The 25,000-nt window shown below is 45.2% G+C and overlaps 1 protein-coding gene across 5 annotated transcripts in view; it reads left to right on the top strand.

The window, feature by feature from the left end:
* plekhg2 (pleckstrin homology domain containing, family G (with RhoGef domain) member 2) overlaps positions 1-25,000 on the top strand; it is a 71,078-nt gene that overhangs the window by 5,477 nt on the left and 40,601 nt on the right. For 3 of the 5 annotated variants that reach the window (XM_023961330.2, XM_078929797.1, XM_078929795.1), the window contains exons 2-3: positions 14,886-14,963; positions 24,825-25,000. The exon at positions 24,825-25,000 is cut by the window's right edge. In XM_023961330.2, the coding sequence (XP_023817098.2) occupies positions 14,915-14,963; positions 24,825-25,000 (225 nt within the window). In that variant the 5' untranslated portion in view covers positions 14,886-14,914. Of the gene's footprint in view, positions 1-106; positions 223-14,885; positions 14,964-21,486; positions 21,575-24,824 lie in introns of those variants that run through there. The other 2 variants (XM_078929796.1, XM_023961329.2) reach the window with 2 other exon arrangements.

Here is a 25,000-nt window from a genome sequence, read left to right as displayed (position 1 = left end):
ACGCTATGCTAGCAACAGAAAATTCCATCTCCTCTCAAAGCTTTTACAAGTCAGGGATTTGACAGGAAGTTCCTCCTGAGCAGCAGAAAGAGGAGAAGAAGAAACCAAGTCAGAGAAAACAGTCCGGAACAGAAAGAGAGAAAAGTTTGACGAGACAGATCCAAAGGCAGCTCCTGGACCAGGATGTTAGAGAACCGGTCAAAGCCGGGAATAGCGATGAAGGTAAGAGGCCAGACAGGCTGAGTCACCTGTTAGCCGCACGCTGCACAGGTGCACAGGTACGCTGCATCTTTTTAACTAACTTTAAAAAGGTTCGGTCAAGAACAGGAGCGGATTGTGTTGGTTCTCTGCTGGCAGAATCCAAACCAGCCCTCAGTGCTCATCTGGTCCCGGTTGGTCTTCAGGCTCGTCAGAATCGGCTCCAAACGTCCGACTTTCCTCAGCGACACGTTTAGGTAACAAGCCGCCTGAGCTCCAGAAACAAGCAGTAAACGCGAATCAAACGCACCCCAACCATCTGAACTATTCGGATGCAGTTTTTTCATATCGAGCCCATGCGGCGTAATTATGGGATGTGGGGGAAGAGTTTCCTGGGTAACGGGTGTTTGTCGTTTATAATAATTAGTCAGGCAGTGTGGCGTTCTCTGAGGTCAGACGCTTTCAGGCGACAGCTGGATACCGCAGCGTTTCTGACCACGAAGCAGCTCAGTAAACAACGCCATCAGAACCAGCGGGACCGGCGAACGCACAGATTTATGCAGAGCCAGGTTCTCGTGGTCACTCCAAACATGAGAGAATGCAGATCTTCCTCACAGGAAAGCTGCACCGAGAAGATGGGAATCAGCTCCAATGTGTGTCTCTGTGGAGCAAAGGTTGAGGGTTTGAGTCCCCTGCAGGGTCAGAAGAGATGCTTCAGCCATTCCATTAGTAGGAGAACTGCAGATGTATGAGTGAACACTGACGTTAGAGCTGAATGAATAAAGTTTTTGTTATTTGAATAATGCTAAATGACTGAATGAGGTGGTCATTGGTGGAACGGGGGATGTTTGCGGATGACTTTTGTTGTTCTTAGTCCCAGCTTTGGCTGATCTGGATGGAGAGATTGGACGCTCTGCGGCAGATGTTGCAGCTGCTGCAGCAGATGTTGCAGTACCTGCAGCTGCAGCTGCAGCCAGAGCAGACTCTCACTGCTCCCTGGACCATGTATGGATATTTTCTATCTTTGGTGGAAACTGAAAAATATTTGTGCCTGAATGTGACGGCCCAGCTTTGGCTGATTCTGGTTTGAACATCTCAGTTTGATTCAAACAGACTTGTTGTTGAAAACTTTTATACCCAGCAGATAAATATACAACCAGAACAGAATCTACTGGATCCAATCAAGCAGAACCAAATAAGTAAGTAAGTGTTATTTATAGCAGTGTTTTTCAACCAGTGTGCCGCGGCACACTAGTGTGCCGTGGGAGATGGTCAAGTGCGCCCTGGGAAATTGCCCTCATTCACTGATCTAAAAACATTTTCCATCTCCAGGATATCAGCTCTTTGTTCATCCAAACAGGCCCCGATAAAACACTGAGTAGTTAGGAATATAAAAGATCTTAAAATTACTTTTTTTTGTGTTTATTTAATTCTATTAAAGACATTTTGATAAGAATCACGGTACCGCGATTTAGCTGCAGCTATAAGTGTGTAAGGAAAAGTCCCGCCCCTTTAACTGTCTCCGCCAATCATTCTTGAAGGCTTAATCACATGTCATCAGTCTGACCAATCAGAAGTGGTTAAAGTCTTCACTTCCTTTTTCTTAATTCTGCTGATAAAGTCGCTCAGTTCTAACAAAAATACCAGCTAAAGCTCGTCTTTAGCTGATGGTTAGAAAAAAACAGCCGCAAATTTCTGCTTTTTCTGCCACAATTATCACAAAAATCCATGTGAGATTGCGGGGGGAGGGGGGGGGCTGTCGATCAAAACAGACCATGAATTTCTGTTTGTTTGTTTTTTCGGGATGATGGTGTGCCGCGGGATTTTTGTCAGGGTTAAAGTGTGCCGAGGCTCAAAAAAGTTTGAAAAACACTGATTTATAGCACCGTTCGCAAATAAAATCACAAAGCGCTGAACAATAAAAAACATAGAATACAGTAAAAGCAGAAAAACAATCAGTTAAATGTGATTTAAAGCAAAACTAAATTGAAGAAAAATAAACGTAGAATAAAAATAACAATGAAACTAGTCAACTAAAAGCATTTATGAATAAAAGTGTCTTCAGTTGTCTTTTAAAAGAATCGACGTTGTCGGCCACAAGAAGGGACAGAGGGAGGGCATTCCAGAGTCTGGGGGCTGTTGCCTGGAACGAACCGTCACCTCTGGTTTTATTCTTGGTCTTAAAAATCTTTAAAAGATTTTGATCCGAGGATCGGAGGGCACGGCCGGAAGCGTAGGGACAGAGCAAGTCTGATACGTGTTTTGGGGTCTGTCCATTTAAAGCTCTAAAGGATAAAACTTAAATTTTAAAATCAATACGCCACTTAATTGGGAGCCAGTGCAAGGAGGATAAAATGGGGGTGATGTGCGCCCTTTTGTCAGATCCTGTTAAACGCCTTACAGCTGTGTTTTGGACTAACTGAAGACGGTTAAGAACAGATTTATTAAAACAAGTAAAAAGAGAATTACAATAATCTAAACGAGAAGAAATAAAAGCATGGAAAACCTTCTGATTTAGATAAAAACGCCCGCAGTTTGGCTATGTTACGTAAATGATAAAAACAATTTCTAATTAAACGGCTGGAATGACGGTCCAAAGACATTTAATGGTCAAACCAGACACCAAGATTTCTGATACAGGGCTGTACAGAGGAGGTCAAAGAACCAAGATGCTGAGAAATTATTGGGATTGCTTTTTCCGGGGCAACTATTAGTGTTTCTGTCTTTTTTTCTGGATTTAGCTGGAGACTGTTACTTGTGAGCCAAGTTTGTGGAGTTCTGAGTCATTGAAGGAGCAGTATAGCTGAATATCATCAGCATAGAAATGGTATGACACATTTTTAAAGTTATTTAAAAGCTTTCCAAGAGGGTAGATGTACATTAAAAACCACAGTGGTCCTAAAACAGATCCCTGGGGCACACCATGTAGGAGTGGAGAGGTATCAGAAAGCATACCATTTATATAAACAGAGAATGTTCTGTTGGTCAGGTAGGAGGTAAACCACTTTAAAACAAACCCAGCAATACCAAACTCATTTTCTAATCTGCCCAACAGTATTTTATGATCAACAGTGTCAAATGCTGAAGATAAGTCCAAAAGAACCAAAACTGTATACTTTCCAGAGTCAGCAGCCATTAGTATATCCTTTGAAACTTTGAGTAAAGTGGTCTCCGTGGAATGCATCTTTCTAAAACTGGATTGGTATTTATCGAAGAGTTCATAGTTGTTTAAAAAAGATGTTAACTGTTCTGCCACTATCGTCTCCAAGACCTTTGAGAGTAAAGGTCATTTTGAAATTGGCCTATAATTGGAGGGTTGTGATGGATCCAGGTTGGGCTTTTTTAAGATGGGACTTATTGCTGCCTGTTTAAAGAAGTTTGGGACAGTCCCAGTGGACAGAGACAGATTAATCATTTTAACAAGAAATGGGGCAATAAGATCGATAACTTTAAAAAACATAGATGATGGTTATATGTCTAGGGGGCATAAGGATGGCTTCATCTTTTTTAATACGACCATGACTTTTTCTATTGAGATGGCAGAAAAGTTAGTCCAGGAGTAGTTTAAAGAGGCTACAATAGTGGTATTTTCATTGGATGATGTTAGGTTTAGTTTGAGCTCATTCACCTTATTTACAAAATATCGTAAGAATCTGTTGCAGTCGTCAGTAGGGCAAACAGGTACGGGTGGAGCCGAGGGTGAAACAATGTGTTGAATGGTATCAAAGACAACTTTGGGATTTCTCTTGTTCATATTTACTACATCAGAAAAATACTTAGATCTGGCGAGCTTAATCATATTATTTAATGTCCCAGAGATCTCCTTTAAATGCAGTCTGTGTACTTGCAGGTTAGTGGACTTCCACAAGCGTTCTACCTGGTGATGTGTTCTTCTGAAGGCAGCAATTTCTACTTACAGAGTTAGAAGATGTTTCAGTTTTAAGCTTCGTAGGAGTCACTAAGTCCAAAAGAGTCAGGCAATGACCAATAAAATGATTGATAAGAATTTCTACATTGTCACAATCATCAATGAGATTAAGTTGAAACAGTCTTGAAAACAACAGTTTGATTTATAATATGCCTTTGAGATACCATTATATGACAGTTATTGGGCACATGACTGGATATAAAACATACACAGAAATGGTCAGTCGCATGAACATCCACCACATTCAGAGACTGTATATCTAGGCCAAAGGAAAAACAAGATCTAAGGTGTGACCTTTGTTGTGTGTAGGACTAGAAACATGTTGCTTTAGGCTAAAAGAATCAGTGAGTGTTAAAAATCTGGATTTTCAGATGTGAACAAGTCGCCCAGATAAGGAGCTTTGTTGGAGAAATAAACAGAAACAGATTCAGGAAAGTCAGTTTGCTGAAGTTCATAGCCAGAGGTGGGACCTCCTTAAATCCACTGTCGTGTTTTATTGACACCTCATGGTTTTTCATGTTTTTTATCTCAGGACTTTGTGAAGATTTCAAAGGTTTGAGGCTTCAAACTGCTTCATGCTTTAAAGCCATAAATGTGAGACAAAAAGCAGAATTCTACTGAGAAAGTGTCCATGACTGTGGTTGAAGTGTCTGAGAGGATGACGAAGTCTGAAGGAGCCGGAGGACTGAATGTTACTTCAGTTCTCACGGTTTACAACCAGGTGTTCACAGGAGGCGGAGCCAGCTCATCCCATCATGAGGCATTGTCCTCCACGTTCATGTGGGTCTTTGTCATCAGTCACATGTTCCTCAGTGTTTCTCTGTTTTATGTTAGTCATGACCGAGCTGTGTGTGTGTGTGTGTGTGTGGGGGGGGGGGGGTCCTCACTGAGCGTGTGCAGTTTTACGACCTGATGACACGTTCAAGATGGTTTCTCTGCCTGCAGAAATAACTCTTCCCAAAATGCAACACAGGATGGTGGAGCAAACGTTTAAAAAGTGAAGCGCTTAGCCCTTCATTTCAGACCACACCGTCATCAGCTCTTCTTCATTTCCTCTTCTTCTTTAGCTGATCTTCATTAGCTCTTCTTTATTAGCTAATCCTTAACAGCTAATAAAGAGCAGCAGATGAAAAACAGCTGTTCTTCATCAGCTGCTCTTCATTTTCTCTTTTTCATCCCTCGTTCCTGCAGCAGCTCTGGTTTTTTATTTGTTCTGCACTGAACTTTGATGGGATTCGTTGTTCTGTCGATTCAGGATCTCTGGTGTTCCCAGTCTGATCAGGTCCGGTTCTCATGAAGATCAGAGATCCAGACCTGATCCTGGTCCCACAGATCTTCCAGTGTGATACTCAGCTTGGTCCGGTTATGACGGATCGGTCCCACCTGGTCCAGGTGATCTGAGGAGTGTGTGGTTGAGATTCCTGAAGGAGAAGCAGCTTCAGCTGCTGGTTTGTCACAAACCTCAATGTCAGGATATTGAGCGCCTAGAGTCTAAGGCCAGCCCACATCCTGAGCCCCCGCCTCCATGCAGGACTGTGTAAACGAGATGTTGAGTTTATGACCTAAGCTAAAAACTCGTTCAGGATCAAATCCTTTTTTCCCCTGAGCCGATTGGATTTTGAACTCTGTGATCTTTTGGGGAGAAGCCGTCAGTCTTGCTGGAGTCTCTGAGTTCAGTGGAGTTTTGTTTCCACTCTGAACAAATGCGAGCAGAGCAGCAAACGTCCAGATTTAGACTCCAGGTCAATGGTCAGCCTTCGTCTGTTCCTCCTGGACACGTTTCACAACTCTTGTTTTTCTTTCATTCTTCTTGTGTTACATAAGCTCATATCTCCTGTCCAAACAGGGTCGTAATGAACGTAATCATCCAGTTTGAGCGCGGCTGAGCTGGGTTTGAGTCATTAGCCTCTAATTTTAACAGAATGTGGAAACATGAGCCAAACCGACGCTTCGGTTCCAGAAAGCTAATGAAGAAAAAGCCCAACGAAGAAGTGTTCTCCATCTGAAAACCACAAAAACTCTGGACTTTCCCAAAGTTTTCCCAAACAATGAAGCCTGTCAGTGTTTTGGTTCTTTAGGAAAACCCTTCGGATCCTAAAGAGCATCAGGTAGAAGGTCAGAAACCACTTTTCTACTCAATCGTGAACATTTGAACAAAATACTTTCTGGACAAACTTTATCCGTCTTTCACAATAAATGACTGATTACACTAGGAGCTGTGACTGCAACAAGCCCATACTAACCACTCTCCCCCCCGTGCCTGACGAGTGGTGAGACGACCTGTCTGTCTGAAGAACATTCATCCAGAACTTTCTGAAGCTTCAAGTAGCAAGTGGGTTAAAAAAAGTAGTAGTTAAGTAATAGTTTGGTTTGGGATGTGGATTTGGGAAGTCTTCTCGGTCTCCTTTGTTGGAAAAGCTGCACTGCCTGTTTCTGAAACAGAGTTTTCAGTTCTTCTGTCAGACTGAAGCCTCAAAGCTTTTATTGTTCCATTGTTTCCCTGGAAACTCTTTTTCTGATCATTTATTGCTTCTTTTGTGCTTCTGAGGAAGACTTCCTGCTCTGTCTTAAGTTAACGTGTATTTACTTGTTTGTTCTAATCAAACGTTTGATTCTGGCCAATGGCAGCAGCCTTTCTCCTTCATCAAAACTCATTCATTGTCCAGATTCATAAAACAGTCAAGTCTTGTGAAAGTTTCACTGATTAAACATAAAACCAACCAAACCAGAAAAAAAATGCACAAAATAAATCAGAGAGTGAAGGACTCTTTGTGTTTTGTCCCAACAATACTCCAGTCGTGGTCACTTCCTAATTGGGACATTCCTCTGGAATACTGGGAGTTTGCTTTCAGACACGACGTTCCCAACCAAAGATGGACACGGACCACACAGCTGCAGTTCCACCAGCTGCTCATTTGGGGGCGCTGTTTTCCCAATCGTGCTCTGAACAAGACAGAATAAAGGGGGAATAAGAAAACCAGCCGGTCCCTGTTCTCCTCTGGCTGTTACGTCTGAAGCAGCTCCTCGCTGCTCCTCCTTTACCCAGCATGCATTTCCAAACGTCCCTATGGTTTCTGCTTTTTCTGATTCACGCTGTGACTGTGTTTCTCCTCCAAACAAATGGAGCTTACAGCACCTCCTCCTTAGGCTCTCCTCCTCTCTTTGGATGCCTGCATTCACACTGAAGTGAAGCGTACCAGAGTTCATCTGCGGGAGAAGAGACTGGTTCTGAGGGGTCCAGAGTTCTCCTAATTGGTCCCAAGTAGAGTTCAGGTAAATGTTCACACCTGCAGAACCAATAACTCCAACAGAGGAAAGCACAGGAGGATCCACCATATTTAGGAAGTTTGGTTCTAGTCCGTCTGCTGGCAGAGTTAAGGTTGATTCCACTCCATGTTTTAATCCGGTTAAACTTAATTGAAGAAGAATTATTGTGTTTTTTTTTCTCTGGAGTATGCATGGAGACCGTGTCAACGTTAGGTTGGACTCTTCGCTCCTCGCTCTTGGTGTCTGTGGGGTTAAAAACAACAGCAGATCAAACAACAGCCTGAGAGCTTCTCCTTCTGCAGCCTGCAGTCCATGATTCTGGTAGGATTTGACCCAGCAGCTCCTTTTGCCAAGACCTCACTCCTGAGCATGGACGGTGCAGACGGACGAGCTGTGCGGCAGCTGTCGGCGGTTTCTGCGGCGTGGAGGAACTGAGGACGGCCAGCTGTCCGCCTGACGCCACCGGCACAAAAGAGGCATCAGAATCGGGCGTGTGGAGCCATTGTGTGTCTGAGGTCCAGCTTTCTCCTGCAGAGCGGACCACACGCAGCACACTGACCTACATACATGTTTATGAGGGGGGGGTTCCCAGAGCTTTGATGTTTATGTTTGAGATGAAACATGACGCCCGCTCTCACTTTCAGCTCTGAGTCGACCTCTGAAGCTGCCAGCTGAGCATCAGGAGACCTTCAAATGGAAACCTGGGAAGTTTCAGATCAGAAAAACAGTTTTCCAAAAAAAACCCGATGAAGTTGTCCTTCTTTCCACGAGGAAACTCAGGCCTTTATCACTGAGAAACTCTTCAAACTTCATGTTCTGCTTCAAAGGTTCAAAGACATCATTATTGCTGTTAAATCACCTTTTTCATATAAATTTTACTACCACTCTTTAATTGAAATTTGAAGATTTTTAGGAAAATCTGCAGGAACATTGGATGAAAGTTCTGATCCATTTATCATTCCACTTTTGAAGTTTGTAAAGAAAAGAGGCATCATAAATGTTTTCTTGTCCAGATTGTTTCACGTCTTCGTCATCACAGGTGTCGGATGCTGACATTCCTCTTTCATCTGAACATGTAAAACCCCCAAAAATAAGGTCATGCAGGTCATACTGGTTATTTGGAGGCTGATGTGAAGTTTCTGCTTTATGCTGATGACTTGGTGTTTTTTCTGGAAATGTTCTTCTGGTCTTCAGGGATTATTGAAGTTCCAAACAAACATACATAGATCCATACATCACGTACATCCATCACATACATACATACTTTGGTCTCCTCCATCATTCATTGTAACCCCTGATGTCTACATTTATTTTCTATTAAACTACAAAACATTTTTCATTGTTTCAGATTAGTCCTGGGTTAAATGGAAGGTTGTGAATTAGCAACATACGGCGTGACGGGGTTACTGCGTGGACCAGTCGGTTGTTTGCTGTGAAGGACCTGAACCTCTTTGATCCGACTAAACCAGAATGGACTTTCCACAAATCAAAGTTCAGTTCCTCCTTAAGAAGATCCTTTTTTAAAGGACTTTGCTGCTGTGCAGAGGCAGAGCAGTTGACCTTTGGCCTTGCCAAAGTGTTCTTGAGCAAGGCTTTGAACCGTACTCTGCTCGTGGTTCTGCTGCCATCAGTGTCTGGGACTTATGACTGTAAAGTCTAAGTTTATCCTTCTGGATCCAGTGTTCCCTCGTTTATCGATGGAGGTTGAAATCCATGAAGCATTCATCTTCCTGATCTACATTTTAGGGCAGAACAACTCCTCACTGCACACTTCATCCTCCAACATCTGATCTGATCAAAGATTTCTGACACTGAATGAGCCTCAGACCTGAGCTTGAAGTTCTGGAAGTTCTGGTTCTTCTGCCGATTCGGTCCGTTCTGCTCACAGGAGGAGTTTGGACTTTCTCTCCTCTACAAATTACAGCCGGTCGGCTGAAGCAAGCGCCTCTGGTGCGTGTGTGGGTCGTTGCCATGGCAACACCAGAGAGCATCCATAACACACGCAGACTGCTGTCGGGTAGAGTGTGCATGTCTGCACGCCGCTCTGATGTTTACGAGGTGAGCTGGAGGCGGATGCACCTGGATTTACCTCTGTGGGTGACGGGCCAGTGTACACACGCACACACACGCATGTGCACATGCACACACGCACATGCACACACACGCACACACAGTTGTTCTACTCAATGTTTTATTTCACACACACGAGATCGAATAGATTCAGAATCATTCTAGATTATTCTATTCTGACTTGTGATTATATGGATTATTACATTGAGGCACGTTAATTGTATTTTAATAACAGCCTTTATTACTTTGATGGCTTCAGTAAAGGTAATAATTATGAATAATGTCAGTATAATAATACATATGGAGTTTTTTAACGTTATTTTATGGAGCTATAATAAAAAAACCTAAGAGATTCTAAAGCAGCACAACAATCATTTCTCTGAAACTTTCAAAATAAAAGCAGCTCTGGTTCCCCTGAAGGCTAACGGTTAGCTTAGCCAGTCTCTTTTTTTTCTTTTTTTTTCTTCGTCGAAACCCTCGACGGACATCTGAGCACATCGACGAATGACGAACTCAAGAAACACTCATGAATGCCGGATAACACGCACGGATCACCAAAGACTGATAGTTGAAACGTGGAAAATGTGCAAAACGTTCATAAAGTAATGCAAACAAGAACCTGATCAGCTCAGCATCAGTGGACTGACGGAGTTTCATGCTGCCGGCCTCCATCTTTATTAGTGTTTCTGTCACAAAATCAAACTCCAAAGGCTGCAGGTTTGCTGTTAAAGTACAATTCAGTTCAACTGGGAACCCGTTTTCCAGCCTCCATGCTCTTTTCAGGAAGCAGGAGAATAAAGTTGACGTAAGTCGACCTCGTCTGGATTTTGAAGTGAAAGAGGAAACCCGCTGTTGCCTAGATTGTGTTTGTGGAGTCCGTTCTTCTCTGACGGCGTTCCTAACGAGCTGCATCTGTCAGAGTTGCCTCTCAAGCGTCTGCACGTGTGCAGGAAATGAAAGTGAGGCGGCACAGACTCCTGAGAGGTGACGGAAACACAACCTTTGTGTGTTTAACCTGCCTGCAGCGTCACGTTGGGTTAACCGCGGAGCTTCAGCCCATCCATCGCTCTGGATCTCAGAAATTGTGTCATTTAACCACGCAAAGAAAACAGCCGACTCTTTCACTGAGAACATGATCCCAGTTGAAGGATCTTCTCGCTGTTTTTCAGCAGTTTGTTAGAGCTTTCAAGCAGAGAAGAAGAACAGCTTAGACAGGCGATGTGTGACGCGCTGCGGCTCAGAGCCTGGTGGTGAAGGTTTGCTTTTCCTGAGTCCTCTGGGGATTTAATACTTTAAAGCGTTTTCTACCTTCCTCGAAGGCCCAAAGCGCTTTACAGTCACGGTCCCATTCATTCAATAGTTGCGGCTCCGCTGCCAAACACTGGCGTCAACCTTCCACCAGTGGCCAAGGACACTTCCACATATGGGCGGGCAAGGCGGGAATCAAACCTGCAATCTTCTGATCAGAGGTCGACTGCCTTACCGCTCCACCACAGCCGCCCATTATGTCAGTGCTTCTTCAGGTTTAGATCATCCCCTTGAATCTCATTATGTCCTCCTGTCATTTATATGAGAACATACATGATATTACCAAAAGTATTGGCTCCCCCATCCAGATGATCAGGCGTCCCAGCAGCTCGGTCCGGCCACAGGAGTATAAAAGCAGCCCTGTTTTTACAAACTTTTGTGAACGAATGGGCCACTCCCAGGAGATCAGTGAATTCCAGCACGGACCTCTTCAGAGGACGCCACCAGTGCAACTAATCCAGTGGGGAAATTTCCTAAATCTTCCACAGTCAAAACAACATGGAAGAGTTTGGGAACAACAGCAGCTCAGCCTCCAAGTGCTCGACCACGTAAACTGATGGAGAGGGGTCAGAGGATGCTGAAGGTTGAAGAGGTCATAAGCGTTCTGCAGTCAGTTGCTGCAGAGCCCCAACGGTCATGTGACCTTCAGATTAGTTCAAGTCCAGCATTCAGAGAGCTTCCTGGAACTGGTTTCCACGGCCGAGCAGCTGCATCCATCCACACATCACCAAGTGAATGCAAAACGTCGATGCAGCGGTGGGAAGCACGCCGCCACTGTTTGCTAGAACTGTGGAGACGCCTTCTCTGGAGACATGGATCACACTGTTACATCTGGAATCTGATGGACCAGTCTGGGTTTGGAGGTAACCAGGACAACGGTACATTTGGGACGGCACTGGACCTAGTGTAAAGTTTGGTGGGGGAGGAATGATGGTGTGGGCTTGTTTTTCAGGACTTGCCCCTTAGTTCCAGTGAGAGGAACTCTGAATGCTTCAGGTGACCAGAACATTTTGGACAATTCCATGCTCCCAACTTTGTGGGAACAGTTTGGAGCGGCCCCTTCCTCTTCCAACACGACTGTGCACCAGTGACCAAAGCAACGTCCATAAAGACATGGAGGACAGAGTCTGGTGTGATGAACTGGACAGAGTCCTGACCTGAACCCCATAGAACACCTTTGGGATGAATTGGAGCAGAGACTGAGAGGCAGGCCTTCTCCACCAACATCAGTGTGTGACCTCACCAATGACCTTCTGGATGATAGGTCCAGAATTCATAGAAACACTCCTCAACCTCGTGGACAGCCTTTCTAGAAGAGTTGAAGCTGGAACAGCTGCAAAAGGTGGACTAGCATCATGTTGACTGAATGAGGAATGGGATGGAACTTCAGTTCATAAGTGAGTCAAGGCTGGTGGGCCAATACTTTTGCTGATAAAGTGTGTGAAGCGGTGTCACCAGCAATCGTGTTATCTCCAGAGCACTGATAAATAAAAAGGAGGCTAACATGTTCACACCACCCCAACAAAGCGCATTTAACCAACTATTTTCAATGAAACGTCTATGCAAATGCGTCTTTTAGGCTTCTGCGTTCCAAACTAATCAGTCGTTTCAGTTCAGTCGTCGTGATGCAGGTTTCTATGACTCTTTTTGGGCTCCACATACAAAACGCGCGGCCATTGAACGTGCCTTGGAGGATAAAACCAGGTGGAACTTTGACCGATCAGATTTGGCAGGTGACATATGGATGGCGTCTCTTTAGTTCATAGAAATGCCAGAGGTTGAAAATTGATCATGAAAGAGAAATTTATAATTATGGTTTCTGTCCGGCTGGAATTCTATGACACCAAGTCTTTCATTTATCGGAATAGAGCTGAGAAAGAAAGTCTGGAGCGAAATTCACCAGATTCACCGCTTTGACATTTCACACCAAGATTCTACCGCCTGTAGGTGGCGCACATTCGCTGGTATCGGGTAGCGACAGTCCAGTGTGAACGCCATGGGCTAAATGCGCGTTTGCTCTTTTAGCACCTTCTTGAACGCATCTCACATCCTTGATGTAGGCGCAGCTTCAGAGGATTCTCTTCATCTTAAACCTTCAGTTTGAATCAAGAATAAAGTGAGATTTGACTAAATCATGAAGTAAAGTTTATGGTCATTTTTTTGGGATGAAACATTTCCCTGAGGTCTGAGTGGAAAAAAACTGACGTTTTTGGTGATTTGTTTGAGCTTTTTCATATTTTTTCTACTGTATTTACGTATCACTCACTATTCATCCTTTGAAAGAACAAAAATGACACAGGAAAAAAACATCAAACCATCTGAGTTAAAGATGATTGTCTTAATTCCAGAGTATTTGAATGCAGCACAGTAATCTTATAATAGCAGCTCATTGAAGATCTCTGCTCTCCTGCTGCGGTTCAGAAGTTCTCCAGCTAAGAAGACTTCAGGGATGACATGGAGGAAAGCTTTAGGAGGGTGTCAGAGGAAAAGAGGAGGATCATTTTATGAGAACAGAGTAGGAAAAGAAGAAGGAGAAGCGGGGGATGAGGAGGTTGAGGGCAGCTCAGAAGGTGAGCTGCTCCTTGTTGGAGGTCCGTCCCTGTCTCCGGGTTTTTCTTTGCTTGGAGGCTTCATCTTGTCTTTAGGACCTCAGTGTGTCTGCTGTGGTTCCTTCAGGGGTCTCCACGTCTGAAAGCGAAGGTCTGAGTTGTGGGAAAGTCTCCTGAAGGGCTCCTCAGGCTGGAGCCCACGCAGGACAGCCCCCCATCAGTGAGGTCTTGTGTTGGATCTGGCTTGTGTTACTGAGACTGACTCCCCCAAACCCCCCCCCCGACCCACTTCCCCGGCTCCTCCGGCAGACAGCTGCAGGAACATTTGTTTGTGCGCGAGGAACGAAGTGGGTCAACCTGTGCAAGCGGATCCGTGACGTTGGAGGGGGCCGTTCGTCCCCGGCCGACTCGTGCACGCTCGCAGAGTAACACGAAGAGCCCAAATTCTTGTCCTGCAGCCAATCATTACATATGCGCTCACACAAAAGACACAGAACTTTTCTTTTCCTCGCTCTTCCCACGAATGAACTCTGCTGAAGAACCCGGTCTCCTCGTGTTCAAGAGGAAAAATGAGGTTTCAACGGCTGAGCTTCAAACGGCTTGACACGCCTCAGACGTGTCATGACCTATTGTTGATTTATGTTTTCCTTAAGTGGAAATAAACTCGTCTTTTAAAAGAACAAAACTTTCTGCAAGTCCAAACAGGAAAACGGTTCAGTTTAAGAGACATCTGTCTGCTGAAACAGGTAGAGCAGATCCTGGAGCGGGACCCAACCAACTGAGAAGAACCTCCAGGAAGAGCCAGAAACCAAAACTTTAACCGACGCGACTTAGACAAATAAATAATACTTGTAGAAACAGGCTGGAGGTCAACTTTACAAAAAACTGTAGAGCAAGGAATACGAGTTTTCTCAGGGTTTTCCCCCAAACGCATCATCACATATTAAAGAAGAGGAATTGTAATTGTAAAGTTGTTTTATTTCTTCATTTTGATGTTACTGTTGAGTTTTGAAAGGTTAACGGACGATAAATGTTTCTACAGAGCATGTTCAGAGCCAGAAAGAAAGAGAAAAATTTGGTGCAACTGAAGGAAAACAGAGACGGGGATCTTTGCTCATTTCCTGACCAACCCGGTAGCAGATGGCGGATCGGCGCCATTTAATAAAACTACATGAAGACCAAAGGGACGGGGACTTTTACCATTTGGATAGAATCTTGGTTAGAAGCTGGTTCCAGTTTTCTAAAGAGAAACTCCAAAGACTGTAAAATGGATGAAGTCATCTGCATAAAGCTTGTCTTTGTAGATTCTTGGTCATTAAGGAAAAAAAATGTCAATTAGAATCGGTTTATCTCTTCTTAAAGACTTTTTACTTTTATTCCAATAGACCAATCCGGGCTTGGGTTTCTGAAAGAAACCATTCCCGGTTGGGATGGTTTCTTTCAGAAACCCTAATCCGGCCAGCAAATAGTCTGACAATAGTCCACAGAACATTCGAGCTGATGGTTTAACAAACTAGTTTGACCTGCAACATGTTCCTGACCAGAGTTTTCTCCTGTACTTCCAGGTTTCTACATCCTGTGACATCATCACACCATGCCTGAGGGGTCGCGGCGTGGCAGCCACAAATTGCCGAGTAGCACAGGTACGAATATTGAACGATGATGGTGACCTTCGGCCTCCAAGAGAAGGTCAGCACTGTTGAGCAGATGCTGGATTGTCGGCATGCAGATAAATCCTGAAAACAGGACTGGTTTCCCATGAGCACACGGATCAGGTCCCGGGTTTCTGGAAGTGTTCTTGAGAAGGAGAAGAGAAGAAAGATGGTGAAGTTGATCCTCTGTTCTGGAAGATCAGCGTTCCTACCGGCGATTCCGACTCATCCTGAGACGCTTTTGACAGGGAAGCAAACTGTGAAAGCAGGTTACGTAACGTCGTCTTAGGATAACAACAAACAGGATTTATACTTCAAAGAATATCTAATGAATCTTCCCTGAAATCTCCACCAACCGGCTGATAACCATCGATCCCAAAACTCTTCACAAATCTTTTTTTCCCACCGTTTCCAGGTGTTTTGAACCTTCCCGTCCACCGTAGGAAAACTGAGGTTTTTTCTTCCAATGAGCTTGTTTGGTCCCATTACTTTAAAAAGACAGGCACGGGTACCATCAGCTCCTAAAAGGGCTACTTTCAGACGATATCATTCTAGATATTAGTATTATTATCATTATTCCAAATATTATTCTTGATAAAAGTAGCTCTTATTTTCTAGACATTATTGAATGATACTCAATCATATTATTAGTCTACTTATTCTGTTATTCTATTGTTATTATTCCATTATTCTAGGTAGTATTATTAATCATTCTAGCAAATATTATCTTGATATTATTAGATTAAACTTTATTATTTTATTTTTCTGGATTCTGGATATTATAAATATACTCGATGTTGTTCTGTTGTCATTATTCTGGTTTTTTTTCCTGATAAGTGCAGCAAATATTTTTTAGATATTATTAGAGGATACTTTATAATGTTATTATTTTAGATATTTTAGATTTAAGATATTCTAGATATTATTCTTTAGTTTTTGTTTTCCTAGGTACTTCTAGCTATTTCTATTATTTTCTAGATATCATTCTAGATTCTAGATATTGTACCTATTATTGTAGGTAATCTTATACAATCTTATCAGATAATACTAATAAATGGAAGTGAATTCTGAAAAAAGATAGCAAAAGATAATAATTTCTAGATGTTTTTAGGGTCCTTTTTCTAGATCTTGTGCCCCACATATGATGCTCTTTTTGGAGGACTGCAGTGGTCCGTCACGTTCTAAGGAGTCCAACAGATCCTGAGGTGAACAAAGCAGGACAGAGACGTCCAGGAACTGCAGTGTCTCAGAACCATTTGACATCTCAGAGACGGACTCTGTGGCGTTCGGCTCCGTGACACTATGGAAACCAGCGGTGGGCTCTAGCGAAAATGTTGTGGGTTTGACTCCCACCAGAGGTGGTGTTAAATAGTTGTTGGTTCTTCGGTTGGTGTCGGTAGAACCGTTGGCTCCGTTTGCAGCAGGCGGCGAGCGCTGGCCCGGTTCTGAGGCACTGCAGATGGATTTCAGAGCCTCGACTTTCCCTGTGAGCTGCGACTTCCTGTCCCCAGAGGGGCCCCGGCACAGCGGACGGCAGGCGCATGCACGTGCACAAGTGTGTTTTCATGAATGCACTTGTGCGCGTGCACAAGTGCATTCATGAAAACACACTTGTGCGCAGTAATGAGCTGTAATTACGCAGAGCCACCATGCTGTTTGGTGGCTCTGCAGTTATAGAGGCATCCATAGTTAGCGTTCACACACAAACATAGAGCGCTTACATTTCTGGACCCGCTGAAATGCTGCAATTATGCAGAGAGGGGGGGCACATGAACATGCACACACACACACACACACTCACGGTTGGCCTCTGCATGGATGCTGAGCTGGACTGTGAACTCGCTCACACAGTAGAACGCTCTCTGGCAGGAAGTCGTATGGTTTGTGGTGATAAAGTGCAGCGCTGAATGGTGTTTCTGCTGAGAAACACACACCAACACACACCAACACACACCAACACCATAAAAGGCTGCAGCAAAACTGTTGATTATAACTATAGAAAAGCAGGAGGCAGAAAATAGAGCAAACGCCCAAGATAAGGCGGCGGAGGAACAAGCAAACGAACGACTGAATACAAACAGAAAAGGGGTGAAGGAGCCGTTCCTGCTCTGCTCTGGGATTGGCTGATTTAGGAAGCCTCCCCCGCTCTGATATTGATCTGCTAACCAGAAATAAAGAACAGGCTGCAAACCAGCCATTCTGCCTCAGGAAAAACCCCAAAACAAAGAACCAAATGCATCAGAACATGAAGTACTGAAGAGCAAAACGAGGGAAGGAAGTGAGATTTCATTTCCAACAAAGCAAACCAACGGGAGCACAAAGGTTTTAGAATCCAACAGGTTTTATTTCTGTGGCTTCTTTCATGCAATGTTGCATCTCCAAATGTTTCAGAACCCAACCCAGTTAAGGTTGAAGTCAGTTTCCACCTCAGACACAAACATCCACCAATCCGAGGAAACGTCTGACACCTGAGCTGCAGCAGGTTGTGGGGGTGTGGCCTCGTCTTCACCTGAGTTTTGTGACGGTTCTGTCAAAGTCTTCTTCAGCAGGCGGGGCAGCAGCTTTTGCTTTTAACACATCATTTGTGTTCTGGTGGGAGGTCCACTGTTCTGTGGCACATACGGAGAAACGTGTTTTAGACAATTACAACCCCCCAAAACCACGAAACCATCATTCTGTAATGTACGTCTTCTGTCAGATCCTCAGACGTCTCGCACACCTTCATTGTCCTGCCTTGATTTTCCTGAGAGAAAGCCTGTATTCCAGAGGTTTTCCTTTGACTCCACGACATCACGGTAACAGGAAGAAAACCCAGCAGTCGTTGTGGTGTCTGAACACCTCTGGCTCTTCCCATGTCTCAGTTCAGCTCAGTGTGATGTTTGCCGTCATTTGGTGGCTCAAAGTCACACTTCAGGCCTTTACTGTCTCCTTGACGACGGGTCAACATGGCTTCTTGTGGAAGGAGATGGAGCCAGAGGCAGGAATGAGAACTTCAGAGAAGGGAGTTCCCTTATCTCTGAAGGAATGACTGTAAACATGGGGAAGCTGGAAGGATGTGTGAGTAGGGGTCAGGGGTCATGAGGGGCTGCAGCATCAGTCCTCTGCTTTGTAAAGGATGAAGTGAGAAGACTCACTTCCCGCCTTTGTTTGTGTCGACATGTCGTCTTATCTGGGATGCCGACTGAAACCTTCATTTCTTTTCTTTCAAACCCATTTCCATTTTGGATAAGAAGGTTGGCTTTAGATCAGGACGCCCAACCCTTGAGATCTACTTCCTTTTTTCAGCCATCCCTGCCCTGTGGGGTAAACTTGTCTGGATCCGGTGATCCAGGTCTGTGGATCAAACACCTCTCCAATCAGCAGCAGCTGACCCAGGACATGCAGGACGACAGGCAGGGCGGGGGATCCGGAGGCCCCACGTGGAGGAACGCTGTCCCACATACAGACTGCTCAACCCAGATCCACCAGTTACTGTGCCCCTATGCTGCTCACTAGCTGTGTAAGCAGATTACAAACTTACTGACTTACCTCATCCAGGTAATCATCTACGTAAAGGCCGGGTCACACAGCTGCATTTTGTGTCTTTTCCACGTTTGAATTGTCGGTCTTTTGTGATACACGCGTGATATGCGTCATTCCTAAGTGTTGTGTTCATCATTCCATGATGTGCGCTGAGGGTTTCTGCCGACGGGTCATTCTGTGATTCGGTTTGGAGCTGTTCAGAGTCTTTGGTTGGTTGAGACAGTTTACGTGCAGGGCGGGATCTGATGCCCTGCAGAAAGCGGGCGGCGTAAGGCGGTCGGGAACGGATGCGCGCCCTTCCCGCTGAAGTCCCCAGCTGCAGGGAGTCAGCGGGCGCTGACCATGACCCACTGCAGAAAAACACATTCCTGCTAACAAAGCTGTATGAGCTTTGACCGAATCCTACCCAAAGATGTCTAAGCCCCGCCTCCAATGGTCGTTTGAGGAACTGCAATATTTGAAAACTTTCCGTTTGGTTTCCTTCAAATTAATTTTAGTTCTAAAGCAACTTTCATCTAAAATAAACAAAACAGCTCAAGGTGCCGTAGATAAAAACAACCAAGAATGCAAAACACTAAAGTGAGCCCCTCAGAATAAAATACACAAAAACAAAGACAATTACAAGAGAAATTATTTAAAAATCTAAAGAACAGGGAAACCAGAAGGCACCGTTCGCCCTGACCTCCTGTTGGCCGGGGTGTCAGCATCTAAACAGCACAACTCATCCCCGCCCCCGATCCCCCCTCAGCCCCCCAACCCCCAATGTGGGCACACCAGGCCGGGCAGCCCAGAGGAGTTCAAGAGATGCCAGAGGACAAGCAGGGCAAAACTCTGGGAGCCCTTCAAGCAGAAGAAAGGGGCTCGACTGTCACTAGGAGTTAGCTGAAGATAATTGATAGATGGAAGGATGTTTAAAATTCCAGAGACGTGAAACAAGACCAAACAACTCAGACGAGGAAACGTCCAAAACCACATGGGGACCTGGAGAAACTCCCTCTAACACCGTTAATCAAGCTGTCGATAAAGGTTCTCCCTCATTGAATCATGATCAGATTAACCATAAAGTGTAGCAGAGGTCTGAGAACATTAAGGAACCTTAACTGTGATGGGTGAAAGCTCTGAAATGAAAGATCGTTCTGTCGCTCAGCTCCGGGTGTTCCTGAGTTCGTCATCAGAAACTTCTGCTCAGAAGCTCAAAGGTGTTTTGTCAGTTGAGCAGTTGATGACAGCCGCCAGCAGCAGCTCTTATTACTGTAATCATAGAATCCAGTCCGCCTCTGCAGAGCAGGCATTTGAAGGGAAATTCCACCTCAGAGGGATGTTCCCGCGCCTCCGGGCTGATCCGTGAGGAACAGGAGAGATCAGCCGTGGTCCTTCACGAGGGTCCGGTCGCCGTCTGCTGTGAGTCCAGCCATCCGGGACCATCTGAACATGGAGTGTGAGGACGGATCACAAACCTGACATCTTCAAGCTCGTCTGTGTTCTTGGAAAATGAAGCTGAGTGCTTCGCCATCTTGACAGGATATGATGTCATCAGACCGCAGCAGACCGTGTGGTGAAGACGGCTCTGACAGCTGTTGGGACACGCCCAGGAAAGGCGTTTAACTTTCAGAATATTTGACTGTCAACGGTCAATCAAAGGCCACGCCCCCCTACTACAGATGAATTCTTTAATGTTACTAAAGAATAACCCGTCCTGGTTGTTAACTGTAACCAGAGAAGTTAAAAAAAAAGGCCGGGGCCGTGAATGAAAGGCATCACCTGACCTGAGGTTTGTGCGTTTCACTACTTGACCCTTTCACCTCGGAGTTTTAGCCTCCGTGTTGACGTTCTTCTTTGAACGCAGAATTCCAGCGGATTGGAAGGTGGAGAAAAGTGGCTGATATGCAACACTTTACTACTATCTGGTTCTGCTCTTCCTGTTTTTTCCCGTCTGGTTGGAGTTCGTTCGACACAATCCAACCTCAAACTGAGCAACCCCGTATCATCATTTGACCCCCACCGTGCTTTATTGACTTGATGTTCAGATGCAGTTTAGTGAACATCAGGGATTCTTCCAACAGTGAACGTTAACAACTTCCTGCAGACTGAGGCCTGTAGTGTCTGAGAGGAACCTCTGGCTTGTTTTCCTGCAGTTTTTCTCCCAAGACCGTAGATCATGAAATGTGGTGCCTATTAACAGATAAAAGAGTCCCAAAAACTTGTTTAGCTTTATTGTTTCAGAAGTGCTGCTTTCAACTCTCCTACGCGTGAACTCAGAGGTCACACGAGGCCTTTGAAGAACCTGAAGACGTCTTGAGCTCAGCAGGCTGGTGGCAAACAGGTTCAAGAAGGTTTACGGCGCTGCTCAGCCTCCTCTGAGTTCTGCGTTTGGTGACCCAAAGGAGCAGAGAAAGGCCAAACTTCTGTCACACTTAATGAGGCGTTTCCATAAAACTCCCGAGTCAGAAAGGAAAAACGTTGGCAGACACGGTTCTGCTTTCATGACGAGGATTTGGTGTTGGTCATGTGAGGAAAGTTGGGAGCAGCTTTGGTCCTGGAGGTTGGCAGGAGAACAACCTCTGGCAGAATTCCTGAAGCGGGATGTTCATCCAGAACTGGGATGGGAACCGGCTTCATTCAAAGAATTCAAGAATTTGCCTCCAGGAATAATGGATTCCACTGACAGGATTTTGTTGTTCCTGTCTGGAGGAACATTCTTGTAACATCCCAGCTCTGAAGGAGCCGCTTTATTTCCAGTGAAATGAGCTCAGTTCTGTTCTAAATGGACTGTATTCTGGTGGATTCAAGTCCCTCCTGATGTTCTGACACATCATTTCTCGTCGGTCTGGGCTGAGCTTCATCAGCTGGTGCAGGATGGATGCAGGAACATCTCTCTTCAGTGAGGAGTCTTCTCAAAAATTCAAATGTGTGTCAAAGGTGGCGCCTTTGTCAGACCACATCCTGTAGTTTGAGCCAGGTGAGGCGCTCTCGTGCAAACGCAACGCCAAAAACAGGAAATCAGAGAGTGACGCTTTTCAGAGTGACTGGCTTCAGTTGATGCAGCGTGAAGATGATCGGGCAGCAGACGCCAGAGTGAGGTGAGTCCTGATGAGTTTTCCTGCTTCTTCTGGACTCCTGCCTGGTTTTTGGTGGATTTGGTTCAGTCATGAGCGATCTGCGGTCTCAGAACAAAGACATCTGTAAACGGGGGCGGGGTGGGGGTGTTGTCTTTCATTCCTGCAGAAATCTCTGCAAAAGCGTCAGGATTTAAACTGTTGGCTCTATTTTCTGCATTTCTGTTCAGGTGATGAGAAACAAAACGCTCCATGAAGTGTTTTGGATTCATTTGTGTCAGTTTGTGCAGAGAAGGTGAAGCTTCTTGTGTTCTTGTTGACTTTTTGTGTTTTTTTTTTTTGGTTTAGAATTGAAGTGTTATCAGTTTTGTTGCTGCACATTAAGCACTGGAAACCAAAACATGACCAAAAGTGGATTTCTCCAGATGAACCCCAACATTTCCAGTTTATCATCTTCATCCATTCTTCTTGAGTCTTCTTGAACCACCTCTACCAGGTGCAGGCTGACCAGCAAACCTCAAAATGTCAACTGAGAGTTGTTTAGAAAAGCATTTCCAGCATGTTTGGAGTCCGTTGTTCTGCAGAGAGACGGATTGTTTCCATGTGGAAGACAGATCAGCCTCACAGGTTCAGCTGGAAGAAGAACTGTTTGTCTCCAGATCAACATCTGGAGCTTCTCCCACCATCTATCCAGCATGGTGGTGGAGCAATCATGGTCTGCAGCCATGAGAGCTCATTTTCACATTATCTGGTGCAGATCGTTTGGGACTGGGGTAGAGTGGCCCTCCTCTGTCAGGTGGTGTTAGAGCAGCGGCGCTCCGCAGATGAAGTCATAGTTTAGTTAAGCGTGATGAACGCGGCCCAACCTCACGGCGGCTGCTTTACTTTAGTGAGAATCGCCTCATTAAAGGCCCATCAGTGCTGCTGCAGCTCGTCTGAACGAGGCGGCGTCCGTGAAGAAAGGGAGGCAGGAGATGTTTCAGCACAAACGGACGCTCCCTGTGATGTGGAGGTGAGGACGTCTGATGACGTAATGCTTCTTCCAGCGTCTCAACATGCAGACAACGATCTCACGTGGAGGACGGAGGATCACCCAACACCTCATCGCTCCTTTTCAGGACGTGTAGTTCAGATAGTTTGGTTTCATTGGAATGAGCTAAACAATGAAGTTATGGTCGGTTCGGTTTGATGTTTTCTTTCCTTCTTTGTTCTGGACTTTTGTAGATAAACTGAATCCAGTTTTACGTCTTCGTTTCCTGAGTTTAACCGGCTGAATCTGTTTCGAATCATTCCTCAGAAATCCAGACAGATTGAGTTTCTGATGCCAAAGCGGAGTTAGCGCACGGAGCAGCCGTGCACACTCCAGCCCTCCAGTCTGCTTTTAAGAGCCGACAGGTGGAAGAAAGTACAACAATGCACCCAACCTGTTTTACAAGCCTCCTGGCAGCTGCCGGCTCCATTCCTGTAAGAACTTGCGGCTCCGTTATGAAGCTGCGTTTAGGTGCCAACATCAGCGAAACAAACCAGAAACAAATGCGCAGAACGTCCTCGTGCCAAGACGTCTGCAGGTTAATGAAGTCCAAAGACTTCTGCATGTGAGCGCGGCGGTGGGACTCAGCCAGAGTCAGGTTTGGCGCCACAGTACAATGCAAGCCCCTTTTAGACATCTGTAGATGTTTGAATGGATGAAGAACATCTTTTTGGAGCAAAGGTAGAACAAACATTACAATGTAAAGACAGAAGATTTAGAAAGCATTTCTGGCTTTGAAAACTCTTTCCTTTCAAAATATGAAACGATCAGATCAAATGAGGAATCCGACTGAGAAGAAGGTCAAAGCTTCAGGTCAGACTGCAGCAGCTTCATCTGCATGCAGAAGGTCCAGGATCTTCTGCATGTTTGTGGCTGATCATGTCAGGGGAACTATCTGAACACAATCACAGATTAAAGAGGCAAGAACAAAACCTGAAGGCTTTTTTAATAAAGAGGAGGAGGAGGAGGAGGTGATGCTCCGCTGCACACACTTCCTGTTTGCGTTGGCAGATGTTCACCTCCGTGAGCCGCTGAGCAGAGCAGCTGTTGCTTTTCTCTGGTGTTTCCGCCACTCAGGGGCTGAAAATGAGAGACAATCGTTGCAACACAAATGCTGTCAAAAGAACCTAAAGGCCCACTGCCATGAAAACCATGTGACATGTTGGAGGACACAGAGAACCACCTCCAGACAAATAGGTCCAAGAGCGTCTTTGTTTTCCTGGAATCTGGATCTAATCTGTACGGCTGGATAGCTCTGACAGTGATCACCATTTCTGTTGCAGCACTCATGTTAGGTCGGGGTGAGAGGGGCTGTAAGCTAGTGAGAGAGAGTGTACACAAAGGGATGATGGGAAGGCTTACTCCACACCCACAGTTCCACCCACAACTCTGCAGAAACTATGTCCTAGAAAACAAAAACAGTATCATCATAATAAAAGCCAAAACTGGAAAGACTTTGAAAATAGATCAAAAGAGGATCAAGTGGATCTTTTAAAGAGAAGATTTTCCAGATGCATCATCAAGCTGTGGTTAGTTTTTGGTTTGGGGTGCAGTCAGATACCTGCTGGAGCTTCGGTGAGTCTGTGAACTCAACAGGCATCTGGTTTTATGTAAATCATCGCTGCCATATTTTCATCCTGGAGTGAGTCTGACCTCAACGCTGACCTTGAAGATCCACGGTTGACTGATTGCTGCGGTTGGCAGAGGGTCTGCCGACACGCCTCAGCACTGCACCACCGGCTGACAGGTACAGCCGGTGGTGCAGTGCTGAATAGATGGATGGATAGATGGATGGATGGTTGGATGTTCCTCCATGAGTCCTGATGATGGTAAAAACCCATCGTTAACAAACTCAAAAAGTGAAAGTTCAGCAGGATCAGGGTGTAGTCAAAGCACCAAAGTTCTGTGCAGAACCCAGAACCTGCACTGCTGACATCCATCAGTCTAGAAATGGATTGTTAGCTGGAGAACCTTCAGAACCCAAAGACGCTGAGAGAACCTCTTCAGCTCAGGATGCTGCTCTAAGTGACGAAAAGTCACCGATGTCATCAGAACCTTTCTGGACCGATCAGCGCTCCACATGATGGGTTTGTTTCCACAAAGATCTGGAGCCTCATGAAGCTCTGTAGAGGCTTTTCCAGACAGCTGGGATTCAAACCGACCACCGTGAAAACGAAAATGTTTGGGACAAGTGTGTCTGAATTAAGGACTGACTCCGTTTTGTGTGTTTTTGTGTCTCCGCAGCCGCCAAGCGTCCGTCCTCCGTCTCGTCTCTCAGTGGGATTGTGGGTAGGATGATGTCATCTGGCGATCGAGGACCTTCGTCCTCCTCCTGCACCTCAGTCAACACCGTTTGCTCAGACAGCGAGCGTCCCGCCTCCCTGGTTCTGTCCTCCTCCACCTCCTCTGTGTCGCTGCAG

Source organism: Oryzias latipes, chromosome 13 (assembly GCF_053564925.1).
Source record: "Oryzias latipes strain Hd-rR chromosome 13, Olatipes_Hd-rR_3.1".
Classification (NCBI taxonomy): domain Eukaryota; kingdom Metazoa; phylum Chordata; class Actinopteri; order Beloniformes; family Adrianichthyidae; genus Oryzias; species Oryzias latipes.
Note: the sequence above shows the minus strand (reverse complement) of the source record. Positions and strands in the feature narration are given on the sequence as shown.